Source organism: Suncus etruscus, chromosome 14, assembly GCF_024139225.1.
Source record: "Suncus etruscus isolate mSunEtr1 chromosome 14, mSunEtr1.pri.cur, whole genome shotgun sequence".
NCBI lineage: Eukaryota > Metazoa > Chordata > Mammalia > Eulipotyphla > Soricidae > Suncus > Suncus etruscus.
In genome coordinates, this window is record NC_064861.1 from 30,819,769 (window position 1) to 30,835,199 (window position 15,431).

General features: G+C 40.3%; 1 protein-coding gene across 2 annotated transcripts in view; it reads right to left on the reverse strand.

Annotated features, from left to right (window-relative positions):
- The window catches only part of SEC24A (SEC24 homolog A, COPII coat complex component), a 65,978-nt gene that overhangs the window by 21,035 nt on the left and 29,512 nt on the right, over nt 1-15,431 (reverse strand). Inside the window, exons 7-13 of one of the 2 annotated variants that reach the window (XM_049786712.1) lie at nt 14,653-14,755; nt 11,889-12,015; nt 9,779-9,888; nt 8,771-8,883; nt 3,971-4,089; nt 2,792-2,847; nt 1,522-1,728 (exon numbers count right to left, since the gene is read on the reverse strand). In XM_049786712.1, the coding sequence (XP_049642669.1) occupies nt 1,522-1,728; nt 2,792-2,847; nt 3,971-4,089; nt 8,771-8,883; nt 9,779-9,888; nt 11,889-12,015; nt 14,653-14,755 (835 nt within the window). Of the gene's footprint in view, nt 1-1,521; nt 1,729-2,239; nt 2,438-2,791; nt 2,848-3,970; nt 4,090-8,770; nt 8,884-9,778; nt 9,889-11,888; nt 12,016-14,652; nt 14,756-15,431 lie in introns of those variants that run through there. The other variant, XM_049786713.1, reaches the window with a different exon arrangement.

Sequence of the window (15,431 nt, forward strand, 5' to 3'; positions counted from 1 at the left end):
CACTAACTCATTGTCCAACACACTCTCATATTCTTTTGAAAAATAAACACCTCTAGCCAAGTTCATAAATACAAATAGTTCAAAAGCCATGACAGTCAATATACCAAATCATATTTTTACTTCAGTTTCTTTGTCCCAAGCCAAGATATTCTTTTTTTTTTTTTTGGGCCACACCCGTTTGACGCTCAGGGGTTACTCGTGGCTAAGTGCTCAGAAATCGCCCCTGGCTTGGGGGGACCATATGGGACGCTGGGGGATCTAACCGAGGTCCGTTCCTTGGTAGAGCTTACAAGGCAGTCACCTTATCTCTAGCGCCACCTTCCCGGCCCCAAGCCAAGATATTCTTATCAAAAGCAAGTGACCAAGGGCCAGAGAGATAGCACAGCAGTAGTGCGGTAGGGCGTTTTGCCTTGCATGCAGCCGACCAAAGATAGATCTGGATTTGAATCTCAGCATCCGATATGGTTCCCTGAGCCCGCCAGGAGTGATTTCTGAGTGCAGAGCCAGGAGCAACCCGTGAGCACTGCCGAGTGTGGCCAAAAACAAAACAACAACACACACACACACACACACACACACACACACACACACACACACACACACACACACACACACACACACACACACACACAAAGCAAGTGACCTAATAAAAAATCTAAAATTAGGGGCCGGAGATAGTATGAAGGTAAGGCACTTGCCTTGCATGCAGAAGGACAGTGGTTTGAATCCCAGCAGTCCGTATCGTCCCCCGAGCCTGCCAGGAGTGATTTCTGAGCATAGAGCCAGGAGTGACCCCTGAGGGCTGCTGGGGGTGACCCAAACCCCCGCCCCAATCTAAACTTAAAGGTAAATCTAAAATTAAAATTAGAGGTAAAAAATAATGTAATAAAGTAAAAATGCATGTATAAAGAAAAATATTTTATCCATTTGTTTTTCTTTTAGCTTCAGGGGCACACTTACCTGTGTTCAGGGAATTAACTGTGGTGCCTGGGATCAAACTAGAGTCAGCCACAGGCAAGTGGTCTTTTGTTCTTTGTTTAGGGAATCATACCCAGCTGTGCTCTGGGCTTACTCCTGGCTCTGCTCTCGGGGAATCACTCATGGAGGTGCTAAGGCACTACATGAGATGTCAGGGTCTGAATATAGGTCAAGTTGCTTGTGAAGTGTCAAACCCCATACTATCTCTCTAGCGCCTATGCTTTTGTTTATATTCCTTTTTCCATAACTGAAAAATAAAAAAATTGTTTTTTAAGTTTTTTGGTTTACTCATTTGTTTGTTTTGGTGGTACAACTATCCATGCTCAGGGCTTACTCCTGAAAGTGCATAAGTCTAAGGGCTCAAAGTGGGTTAGTTAGCCTAACCCACTGTTATTATATCTCCAGGCCCTGAAAAATAAATCCTAATAAACCAGTTTTATAATCTATGTCACAGAGCACCAGCAAAAATCCATGCATACAATGCTCTCTTTGGGCAACACATACTCTGAACATCTTAGAATATACATTTAATGACTTTCTTACCTTAGCAGATGATTTGTGGTTCGGTTCTTCACGTGGCTTCAGGGCTCCTACGCCAAGAGTGGGAAGTTGTGTTTGAAAGACAGTCATTCGACCACCCGTTGGGGATATCAGTTTAAAGGCAGCCTGCAGTGCAGGACCCAAGGCACTCTGGGTCTCCAGGGTCTTGGTGAACATTTGCGGCAAAGTTTTCAGTAAATCTTGCACAAGCTTGTGAAATAAAGCAAGAAACTCAAACATAATATAATTTTTAGAAAATGCTTTTAATATGTCTGTAGCTGATACAAGTGACAAGACATGATGTGGTCAGAGATCTACAAACAGTACAAGAAACAACGAAGTTGGGCCAAATAACAAGAAAGCTATTTTAAGTCAACATTATAAGTTGTCAAACAAGACATATCAAAATTTGTGCCTTACAGTTCTTGCACATGCTACAGTTCTTAAGCACATGCTATAGTCCAGCAAGACTATAAGTCCAAAATGTAGCCAAAGGACTATCACAGGTATAGAGATTCGAATTGCATTAATGCCTTCTCAATCACTTCTACACACTTTGTTCTTTTCACTTCCAAAGTGAGCTTAACTCTTTACCTATTGCAAAATCTAAGAGAACCAGTAAATTTGCCAACTATTTATATCACTATAAAAGAAAAAAATGTGAAAAAAAATACCTCTTCAGGTTAGTTTGTAGAAATAGTTAATGGGAAAAAATGTGTACTCTACGGTGAATTCACCACTGCCAACAGCTGAGACCACAGACTTGCTAGTTAAAACATTAGCCCTATGGCATATATGCATATACAGGGTAGACATCATCCCCCCCTTAAACACATTCTGTTCACCTCTCACTGTATTATGTCATGGCAATTTCCAGGCAGGTAATAAGAGTTTCTTCTGAACTGACCCCAATGATATTCTGTGGATCAGAAAAGCAAAGGGCACTGAAAGCAGCCTCGCTAAAGTGCTTCTAAGTAGTGACCAGAGTCTTATTTCAGCAACCCTCCCGATTTCCCAAATAGCTTGTATGGCAGGTTTCTTTCATGTTTTCCTCCTTTATACAATAGGACTATCTACTACCTTACTAGAAGTAAAGTGCTTTTTATTACTTAATAATAATTCAAGGAAAAACTCAAGAACTATCCATATGATCAATTTTAACAACAAATATAAAAATGTTAACATTCTAAAATGTCACAGAAAGAAGCAAATTTTTATGTAAAGTTCATATCAAAAATATGAATAAACAAATCAGACAGGGAAATATCCTTACCTCTTTACTCTCGTTTAAATTTACTAGTAAGTTCTCTGGCATAGGTATGAAAACATCTGAAAGAATACATAAATATTCCTTTTAAAAATACTTAAAAGATGTTTCAGATTCATAATACCAATATTCATCCCCATACTACTAATTAAACCACATCATCTTCTACATTATTACATACTGTCTAATGTAGGCCAGAGCAATAGTACAGTGAGTAGGGAGCTTCCCTTCAATGCGCTCAACCAAGGTTCAACCCCCAGCAATGCATATGGTCCTCTTCACTCCGACAAGAGTGACCTGAGAGCAGAGCCAGGAGTAAGCCCTAAGCAGTGTCTACTGTCAAAAAAAACAAACAACAAAAATCATATGACATTTTGTTTTGTTTTGGTTTGGTTTTTGGTTTTGGGCCACACCCGGAGGTGCTCAGGGATTGCTCCTGACTATCTGCTCAGAAATAGCTCCTGGCAGGCACGGGGGACCATATGGGATTCCGGGATTAGAACCAATCACCTTAGGTCCTTGATCGGCTGTTTGCAATGCAAACGCCGCTGTGCTATCTCTCCGGCCTGAAATTTTGTTTCTAACTTCTCTATTTTATCCTATTAGTCTCATGTCTCTTCTCTATTTTTTGTTTGTTTTTAGTTTTTGGGTCGCACCCAGCGGTGCTCAGATGTTACCCAGGCTCTGCGATCAGAAATCACTCCTGGCTGGCCCAGGGGACAGTATGGGATGCTGGGATTCAAACCACCGTCCATCCTGGATTGCCTGCAAGCAAGGCAAACGTACTATCGCTGTGCTATCTCTCCAGCCCCTATTGGCAAATATTTTTTAAAGAGTAAATTAGAAAGGAAAAAAAAAACTTTTCAGTACTTCAACATTAATGTTTGCTACCTTGTTCAGAATTCACTTTATATCAATATTTATTTTCATTTTATTTCATCATTTATCAAAAATAATATTACAATAAACTCTCACCAGTAGAAACAACCACAGGGGCAGAAACAGGGAGTGGTGATGAATGAGTAAGGGAGTGAACTGAAAGATTCTTATAACTTCAATCATCTTGTAATTTTTTTTACTTAAAATTTTCTTTAAATGGTATAATTACACCATTCACTATTAATATATCAAATATTTATAAATCTAAACATTACCACGGCACTTCAGTTATTTTAAGTAATATACCTTCAATATCAGAAACTATGAGCATCTGAGGTTGAGAAAGACCTTCCTGAAGACTGTAGAAATGAATTGTACTATCAAAAGTTATGAAGCCAATTTTTGTCCTAGTGTTCCCAGGGAGCCTAAAAACAAATTCAGAAGAATATTTTATTAAAATTTCTAAATATACATAAATAATATGTAAAAGCTAGCCAGAAAACCTAGGAATAAAAGAATAGCTCAAACTCATTATGCCTATATAAAGTTATATAAATCACTTAGAATAAGATTGTTTAAAGTATATGAAAAAGTTATACACAAAACTACACAATTTATTTCACAAATAACTTACTCTCAGATTCTAACAATTGGATGGTGGATAACAGATGAGGAGGAAGGAAATAGAGAGACAATACAGTGTATAGGGTAAGGAGTAACCCTGGAGCATAGCTGGGTGTGGCTCCAAGCCCCTCCCAAAAAAGGGAAGAGGAGCCAGAAAGATATACTGGTTCCGACACTTGCCTTCCGCACAGCAAACCTGTTTTCTATCTCTAGCATCCCATATGGTCCCCAAAGCACTTCCAGGAAAAATTCCTTAATGCCTAACAAGGAGTAACCCCTGAGCATTTTCAGGTATAGCCCACAAGCCCCAAAACAAATAAAAAGGCATAAAGTATAAAAGACGTGAAACTTACACTATTATTTATTATAAGCCAATGACACCCCAATAAGAAAATAAAATCCCTAAAAGCAATGTAATTTTAGTTCCTAAAGGGCCAGGAATACAGCTCAAGAGGTAGGGCATGTGCCTAGAACATACCAAGGCCCTAACCTTAATCCCCAGCACTGCTGAGTTGATTTATATATATATAATTAGTGGTGTGGGGTGACAGATAGCTCAGTGTTCAATGCATTGCATGGGTTAGGAACCAAGTCCCAAACCAGCTATATTCCCCAAGTACCCCCAGGTAGAGTCCTGGAGCCACTCTCTCATTTAACCATCACCACATGATCCCTTCTCAGTCAACCCACTGCTGTGATCATGAAGGTCACTAAACGTCACCATCACCAGGTATGACCAGTTCGGCACCTTCCAGCCTTATCATTGAAACACCAACCCAGTTGGCCAAGTATTATCCAGGAACACTGACTGGAAGGCCCACTAAATTTTTTGCTTTCTGGGCCCGGAGAGATAGCACAGCGGCGTTTGCCTTGCAAGCAGCCGATCCAGGACCAAAGGTGGTTGGTTCGAATCCCGGTGTCCCATATGGTCCCCCGTGCCTGCCAGGAGCTATTTCTGAGCAGACAGCCAGGAGTAACCCCTGAGCATCGCCGGGTGTGGCCCAAAAACCAAAAAAAAAAAAAAAAAAAAAAATTTTTTTACTTTCTTTCAAATTAGGTACTATTGTTTAGAGGGAATCAGAGCAATAGTACAGCAGATAAAGTACTTGCCTTACACTTGTCAGTTGACCTGGGTTTGATTCCCAGCCCCGTATAAGTAACCCATCTTGCCAGGAGTATTTTCTGAACAAGGAGTAAGCCCTGAATACCACCAGTGTGACCCAAAAACTAATTAAAATAATAAAAATTCTAAGTATATATTCTAAAATTATTTTATTCTAAATATTATCTCTAATTATTATTATACTCTGTGTGTATATTCTATCTAAACATCATAGAACATTAATATATAATATACATTTAAGGGAAGCAAAATAACCTGTTTAAAGAAATGAAGTATAGGTGTTTACAGTTACAAAAGGAAAAAAGACAAGCTAAATTACATTATGGTTCATCCAGGTTTGTATCAGAAGACTGAATTTTCTTTTCTTTTTTTTTTTTTTTTTTTTTTTTTTTGGTTTTTGGGCCACACCTGGCGATGCTCAGGGGTTACTCCTGGCTGTCTGCTCAGAAATAGCTCCTGGCAGGCACGAGGGACCATATGGGACACTGGGACTTGAACCAACCACCTTAGGTCCTGGATCGGCTGCTTGCAAGGCAAATATTGCAGTGCTATCTCTCCGGCCCAGAAGACTGAATTTTCATATATAACCTATAACAGTAAGTACAAGCTTTGCACTTGGGAGCCAAGCACTGCCAGGAGCAATCACTGAGCATTCCTGCCCCACACAAAGAACAAAAACTGAAACAGAAGGTCTACTTAAAGGGCTAACAACAGCCTTGCATGCAAAAGGACCCAATTTATACCTACAACCCCTCAGCAATCACATGGCCTACTAAGCACCTCCTGACAGGACTAATTCTGGAGGCCTTAGGGCACTACCTGGTCTAAGCATCACAGCTCTAAAATACAAAACAAGACCAAAACTCGGGGCCAGGCGGTGGCGCTAGAGGTAAGGTGACTGCCTTGCCTGCGCTAGCCTTGGATGGACCGCGGTTCGATCCCCCAGTGTCCCATATGGTCCCCCAAGCCAGGAGTGACTTCTGAGTGCATAGCCAGGAGTAACCCCTGAGCATCACCGGGTGTGGCCCAAAAACCAAAAAAAAAAAAAAAAAAAGACCAAAACTCCAGGGATGAGCATTGCAAATAGTCTCTGGCCCATTTGAATTACCATCTAGGGTCGTCCATATAAAAAATGTTTTAAAGATTTTTTTTTTCTTTTTCTTTTTTTTTTTTTTTTTTTTTTTGGTTTTTGGGCCATACCCAATGGCACTCAGAGGTTACTCCTGGATCTGCTCAGTAATCACTCTGGCAGACACGGGGGATCATATGGGATGCCGGGATTCGAACCACCATTGTTCCTGGGTCGGCTGCATGCAAGGAAAAAGCCCTACCACCATTGTGCTATCTCTCCAGTCCCATTTTTTTTTTTTAAAGATTTTGAAGATTCTAGCAAAAAGGTCAGAGATACTCTTTAGGACACATGCTTGCATGAATCCAACTTCAGTTCAGTACATAGCACTTCATATAAAACTGTACTACCATGAGTGGCACCTCAGCAAAGAGCCAGAAGTAGCCCATGAACCTGACAATGTTAAGTGTAGACTCAAAACTTAAATAGAAGACTAGCAAGTAAATAGATACTTTTTTCACCAATGTGAATTTCTCATGATTTGGTTCTCTGCATTCTTCTACATAGCACAACTAATTTAAACACATCATTATACAACGAGAATACGTTAGATTTTGATTATACTAAGTATACAAATATTATCTCAAGTATATTTTTTGGTTTTGGGTCACCATAGTATACACTATTGTATAACAGATAGGGTGCTTCCCTGACATGTAACCAACCAGGGTTCAATCCCCAACAACCAATGTGCCCCCTAAGCTAGGAGAAATCCCTTAGCATAGAGCTGGGAGTAAGCCCTGAGCACTTATTAAGATAAGTAAATAAGTTCAAGTATCTATGATAAAATGTTATATTGGCTAAGAGTTGTGCCAGACAAATCTGTAACTAAATGAAGCATGAATAGTGAAGAGCTGAAAATAATGAAGCTGAGGGAGAGATTTTTTCTATTTACAATAGGTTTGACTTTTTCCATAATAAAAAATGTAAATAAAGTAACTTTAAGAGAATAAGGCCTGGGGCCGGGTAGGTGGCGCTGGAGGTAAGGTGTCTGTCTGCCTTGCAAGCGCTAGCCAAGGAAGGACCGCGGTTCGATCCCCCGGCTTCCCATATGGTCCACCCAAGCCAGGGGCGATTTCTGAGCACATAGCCAGGAGTAACCCCTGAGCGTCAAACGGGTGTGGCCCAAAAACCAAAAAAAAAAAAAAAGAGAGAGAATAAGGCCTGGACCCGGAGAGATAGCACAGCGGCATTTGCCTTGCAAACAGCCGATCCAGGACCAAAGGTGGTTGGTTCGAATCCCGGTGTCCCATATGGTCCCCCGTGCCTGCCAGGAACTATTTTTGAGCAGACAGCCAGGAGTGAGCATCGCCGGGTGTGGCCCAAAAACCAAAAAAAAAAAAAAAAAAAAAAAAGAGAGAATAAGGCCTGGCTGGAGCCATAACACTGGAGCCATAACACATAGGTAGGCATTTGCCTTGCACGTGGCAGACCCGGGACTAACCCGAGTTTAATTCAAGGCATCCCAAATGGTCCCCAAAGCCTGCCAGGAGCAATTTCTGAGCACAGAGCCAGGAGTAATCCTGAGCACTGCCAGGTGTGGTCCAAAAACAAAACAGAAAACAAGGTCTTGGGGCTGGAGCGATAGCAGAAGTGGGTAGGGCAGTTGCTTTGCTGGGTTCAATCCCAGCATCCCATATATAGTCTGATCCTTAACCTTTCCAGGAATAATTTCTAAGTGAGAGTCAGTAGTAATACTGAGCACTACTAGGTGTAAGCCAAATCCCACCCCACCACCCCCCAAAAAAGAAAACAAGGCCTTTCGGTCAAAATAGTACAGTGCGTGAAGCATGCATGCAGGTGACCCAAGTTCAATCCCTGACGTCCCATATAGTTCCCTGAGTCCACCAGGAATGATTCCTGAGTACAGAGCCAAGATTAAACCCTAAACATAGGGGCCGGAGAGATAGCATGGAGGTAGGGCATTTGCCTTCCATGCAGAAGGACGGTGGTTCAAATCCTGGCATCCCATATGGTCCCACAAGCCTGCCAGGAGCAATTTCTGAGCGTAGAGCCAGGAGGAAACCCTGAGCGCTGCTGGATATGACCCAAAAACCGAAAACCAAAAAAAAAAAAAAAAAAACTCATTAAATCCTAAACATAGTTGTGTATGGCCCCCAAACAAAACAAGACCTAAAGTTAACTAATTTAATTTAACTTTTAGAACAAAATTATCTGATTTTTCTTTTTTTTTTTTTAATTGAACTGTTTGCTGAATTAAGATACTTACAAATCCAGACTGTTCAATAAACTCTGGCAAACTGAATTCAAATATCCAGTTTCAACTGCATTATGGGACACATCAAGCACGAAGAGGTAAACTGGAGGCTGAGGCGGTCTTAACTGACAAAGAGAAACATCTCATTAAATACACATAAGAGGACTGAATGGACAATTAACATTTGTCATGGTCACGTGCAGCCAAACAGTAAATATTGTTTATGGGCTAAGCAGAGACTATGTGCCAGCACCACAATCAAGCACATGAACACAATGATCAAGCATCTCAAGTCCTAGTGAACACGGCAATTAAAGGCAGCAATTCCTGCGTGAATAGGTGCAGGAAACAAAGGAAAAACTGCTATGTTTTGAGAAACATCTTTTTATTGTTTGTTTCTGTTTTTGAGCCACTCTCAGTGATTCTCAGGGGTTGTTAGTCACCAATCTGGGGAGCTGGATATACAGTACAGTGGGAAAGGTGCTTGCCTTCACATGCATCCAAAGGGGATTCAACTCCCAGCACCACATATGGTCCCCTAAATCCTTCCAGAAGTGATTCCTGAGTACAGAACCAGGAGTAAACACTGAGTGCATTTACAGAAATAAGCCCTGAGCATTGTCAGATGTTGGACATCAACAAATAAAAGAACAATAAAACCCCACAAGCTTATAATGGAAAAGTCTGGGGCTAGAGAAATAGCACAGCACATAGGGTGCTTGCCTTGCACGCGGCCAGCCCAGGTTCAATCCCTGGCATCGCGTATGGTACCCCAAGCAGTCCTAGGAGTGATTTCTGAGTGCAGAGTTAGAAATAACACCTGAATATCATATGGTCAAAATAAAATTTTAAAATTGAAAGATTCCAAATTATCTTTATTTAAAACCAAGAAGTGTAAGACTAGTCAGAAGTTTTCCCAGGGTAGAGCCAGGAGTAAGCCTCAAGCACAGATAGATATGGCCCATAAAATACACACACACAAAAAATACCTTTTAAACTTTTATTTATGTGAGTTCTTACCATATATTCTGAAGGAGCCATAAACTCAATAGTAGCATTCTGAACTTCAGGTCTTTTATGAGGTTCTCCATAGACTCTGGTCAAAGGGTTGTACATGAATTCTTCAGGAACTATGTAAGTTAACAACATATAATGATAAAACTGAAAGATTAACTATAATATGCTTGAAAACTGATATTTCCTTAATTTAAGTATTTATAAATAATCCAATATATATCAAATTGGTGAGGAGACCATACCCAGCTGTACTCAGGGGAACGATATCCAGTACTGGAAAACAAACATGGTCACCTGGGTGTAAAGCCAGGCTCCCCAAACTACAGCCCACCGACCACATGCAACATGCTGAGGATATTTATCCAGCCTACTGGGTGTTTCTGATGCCACTGCCTGTTCTGCTTAGCAGTCGACTGATCCCAGGTTTGGGCATGTGTTGGATGTGCACTGCACTCCCTGACTCCCCTCCTTCTCTTCTCTCAATTCCTCCTCTCAATCTCAGGCAGGGGTCCTGAAACTACAGCCCTGACAAAAGCAGGCCTGTAGTTCCCATTGAAATACTGGTAGGTTTGTTGATTTAACTTTAGTTGTTCTTCATTTTAAATATTATACTTGTTCCCATTTTGTTTTTTTACTTTAAAATCAGGTATGTAAGGTATGTGCAGTGTGCAGAGAAATTTGTTCATAGTTTTTTTATTAAACTATAGTCCGGCTCTCCAATGGTCTGAGTGAACTGGCCCTCTGTTTAAAAAGTTTGAGAACTGGTATAAAGCAAGCACCTTACTACTGTAGTATCTCTCTAGCCCAAGATTAAATATCAAGGCATGAATACACTTTATTTCTATACAATTTTCCTACATACTGAATGTCAGTCCCTATGCATGGCTTGCTTTAATAACTACAATTTTTCTTTACCTCTCTACCAATATCCTGTTTTGATTCTTGCAAAAACTGCTTACCTAACAACTTGAAAATATGAAAAAACAAGCTGGAAAGAGTACAGTGGGAAAAAGTGCTTGCCTTTCACGGAGTCAACCTAGGTTCAATACCTGGCAGCCCATAGGGTACCTAAGCCATGTCAGGATCCCTGAGCATCCCTGTGATTCCTAAGCACAGAACCATGGATAAGCCTTGAGTACTGCCTGGTGTGGCCACAAAAAAAAAAAAAAAAAAAAAAAAAAAACAACAACAACAACAAATGATAACTGGGGCCAGAGTGATAGCACAGCGGGTAAGGTACTTGCCATGCATGGGGCTGAACTGGGTTTAATCCCCAGTACCCCAACTCCCCCAAGCAATCTCAGGAGTGATTCCTGAGTGCAGAGCCAAGAATAAGCCCTAAGTACCACCCAGTGTGGCCTAAAGATACCAAACCCTCCTCCAAAGAAATAGAAAACATTAAGTGCCAATTATATTACTGGGGGGAGTAAAATAGCCCTTATATAGCAGTGATGCTCAGGGCTGTTCCTGGCTCCATATTCAGGTTCACTCCTGATAGGATTTGAGGACCAAGAGGTAGAGGGATCAAACAAAAACAAACAAAATAATAATGAAAATTTTACTTACATTTCCTGAGTTACTAAAAAAAAGAATGTTCTTACTATACACTCACTTTGCTCTAACAAATATATAATGCTTCATTTTTTAAAATTTTACCTTATTCCCCCAAAATTTAATATTTTCTTCTAAACAATGATTTTATTATTTTTGTTGGTTTTTATTTTAGGGCCTCACCCAGTGATGCTCAGGGTTACTCTTGGCTCTGTACTCAGGAATCACTCCTACCAGTACTTGGTGGTCAGACAGAAGCTAGGGATTAATCCCAGGTTAGCCGTATGCAAGGCAAGTGTCCTACCCATTGTATTATAGATCTTAACCCATATTTTTATCATGATATTGCCATACTCTTTCGCTTCTCTAACCCAAACAGAATGAATTGAATAGAAATAAAGAGTATATAATAATTTATAATGAAGAAACTTAAACAGAAGTTACCTCTAAGTGGAAGGATTATAGGTAAATAATGTTTGGGGATTTTTTGAAAACTTCACATTTGCTTTAGCTGATTTCACTAGAATGCAAGTAGTTTTAAAATCTTTCAAAAGAAGCATACCATCATTGATTCGGTAGCATAAGTTACACTTCCATCTCCTTTGATCAAGAAAACTGACAAAAGGATTGATGTAAGTCCTGCAGGAACGGCATCTCACAATTGTACTGGAGGTAACCACAGGCAATTGCTGGAAAAAAAAAGAACTAATTTTTTAAAGGCAGTGACAGTCATGTCTAAATGTCAAGTATTAATCAATCTTTCAAATAATTATTGGAATATTAGTTTTGGAGAGAAAAACTAAAGTAAAGGGAAGTATCCAAGGGCAATAGTACAATGTGTAAGGTGCTTGCCTTGAATCCAACCACTGGGTTCAATACCCCACATTACATATGGTTCCCCCAAGTTCCACAGGAGTCATTCCTGAGCACAGAGCCTGGAGTAACTCAAGCATCACTGAGTATCACCCAAAAACAAACAAACAAAAAAAATTAAAAAAAAAATAAAAGCACCCAGGGGCCAGAGCACATTGCCTTGCACAGTGTTTAATCCCCACCATCCCACATGGTTCCCCGGGCCTTACAGGAGTGGTATTTCTGAGTTTAGAGCCAAGATTAACCCTTGAGCATTGCTGGGAATGGCCCAAAACAACAACAATAAAAAAATTATGGGGGCCAGAGCAATAATACAGTGGTTAGGGGGCTTGCCTTACATGCAGCTGGCCCAGATTCAAATCCTGGAATTCCAGATGACCTCCTGAGCCCCACCAGGAGTAAATCCTGACTGTAGAATAAGGAGTAATATTTATTTGGGGCCAGAGCAATAGTACGGTGATAGGAAGCTTGCTTTGCACATAGCTGACCCAGGTTCACTCCCCAGCACCCAGATGGTCGCCTGAGCTCACCAGGAGTGATCTCTGAGCACTGGCAGGGGTGGCTCAAAAACAAAACAAACTTATTTGAGGGTTTGGGACTTGAGTCAAGTGTAAGACTAGGTTTCATCTCTAGCACCAAATAGACAGACTCCCCATCTCACCCATATACCTATACCTTCTACCCTCTCCTATCACTTGGTATAGCCCTGGTGATACTTCACCATGGAATTTCCCATAACTAACAAGTCAAACACATTGATTTTTCTCAAATATTTACACTAGAAAAACAACATAAATTTACAGCATACTTTTTTTATGATGAGTTGCAAATAAAGATCAAACATTCTAAAATACTCAACCAGTGAAATAAAAAAATTTCTTAATGTTACATTAAAAAGTCTACTAAGTTCTTTTAGAACTGCAGAGAGACCAGGATATAGCTCAGTAATACAGTACTTGTCTTAGTTGTATGAGGCCCTGGGTTTAACCCCCAGCACAAATGAAAAAGCAAACAAATAATTTTAAAAATGTAATAAAAATAACAAATATCTAGCTATTTTTAAAAGGGGAGGGGTTGAGTACTGAGATGCAACTCATAGAGTACTTGCCTTGTATGTGGAGACTGGATTCAATCCCCTGTACCATAATAAGTATATATAAATAATGCTGCTAATAATAAAATTAAGTCAGAAAAAAAGGGGTGGGCAACAGGGAGGAAACTCAACAGCAGAGCATTTATTTGCCTTGCATATGGAAAGCCCTGAGATCAATACCCTGAATTTCAGTAAATAACTATACAAAAATAAATTTAAAATATAAAGATAGTAATAAAAATAAGTCAGAAACATTACTGAAAAGGGGGTAGGAGTGGGACCCAGTGAATATAGCTCAACTAGAGCGCTTGCCTTGCATGTGTGAGCCCTTGGGTTCAATTCCTGATGACAACAACAAAAAGCCTGTCACAAAGGTGAGGTTAAATCACTCTAAAATATTCAATTAAACACTGCAATCATGACACTATTTAAAGCTTATTTTACACAAAAAGGATCTTATTACAAATATCAGTAAAAGCATTCCAGTCTTACTGAAAGGATGGGATTTCATGTATGCAGTGATTTCTCAGAATAGTTGCCATCAGCCAATGCCCCAGAAAGTCAAGACAAAAATGGAAGGACATCTTGTTTTGGACAGCTTCTTAAAGAAGCAACAAATTTTATTCCAAGAATGGCAAACCGGGGGCCGGGCGGTGGCGCTAAAGGTAAGGTGCCTGCCTTGCCTGCACTAGCCTTGGACCGACCGCGGTTCGATCCCCCGGTGTCCCATATGGTCCCCCAAGCCAGGAGCAACTTCTGAGCACATAGCCAGGAGTAACCCCTGAGCGTTACTGGGTGTAGCCCAAAAAAAAAAAGAATGGCAAAAACCGAAGCCAGAATTTGATATCTGGAACCATCTGGGCCCCAAGCACTGCCAAGTATAGCTACAGTGGCTCCTGGCATGACTGTGCCAAAGCAGTGCTGTCACCACCAGGCAGGCTCAAGCACTCAACCATCTGGCTTGATTGACCTCATGGCTCCCAAACCCCCTGAGCACTACTTGGGAGGACTCTCTCAAGAAAAGAAAAACATATATATATTATTCTGTTTTTGAAATGAGGATCTGGAAGAATGAGTTAAAAGTACCTTAATGGGTAAATAATTTACAACATTTTAAAATGTTCTGGCTTATCTAAATATTCCCATTTGGACTTTCTAGTCTATCAAACACTGCTTGGAACTTTCCACAATATATTTTACCTTGTTTTGAAAGTGGTCCTGAAATTTATTATAAGTAAATGCATGGTGCATGTCAATGGTTTCCTAAAGATAGCTCAAACAAATTTTATGTGATTCTTGCACTATTGTAGAAAATTCCTCAAGACAATTTTCTGTATTTGCTTTCACTAGTGAAACATACCACTAGGTCTTTAAAAGGATGAAGCAGAAGTCCCAAAGGAAGTTTGGCTTTATTCAGTAAGGCCTGAGTCTGAGGAATGCTAGTCAGCGTGCATCGAAATAACCTATACCAAAGTAAAAACCATGTGTCAGTTGTTCCTATGATTATTTCTGGACAAAAATAAAGATTTAAAAGATACATTTTAACATTCTATCAGATGACAAATGAGCCCTTTCAAAATTTATCCAGTTCAATTTCTTTTTCAGAAAGAATGGGTAGATGGTTACAATCCTATATCATATGATTAAAGTCTCTTCTCCATTGTGTTTAAATCACTCAGCAGCACCCTGAAAATATACCTTCATAATCTCAAAAACATGAAGTGGGTCCCAAATGCACAATGCTAAGACCTCTGTCCTGTACTGTTCCACTACCACACTCCTGGTGGTGGTGAAAGGATATAGTATTGCCTACTTTGGGGAACACTGGTCTAGACTACTAAGGAAAACATGTAAATAAACAAATAAAGTTCAGACTACCAAACGACTTGTTTTTTTTACAAAAAAATAATCTGGGGGCCGAAGCAGTGGCACAAGTGGTAGGGCGTTTGCCTTATATGCGCTAACCTAGGACAGACCCTGGTTTGACACACACCCCCCCCCGCCACATTTTCCCCCAAGCCAGGAGCAATTTCTGAGCGCATAGCCAGGAGTAACTCCTGAGCCTCTCTGGATGTGGCCCAAAAACCAAAATAATAATAATAATAATCTGTTACACAAGATTACAAGTAATCACCCAAG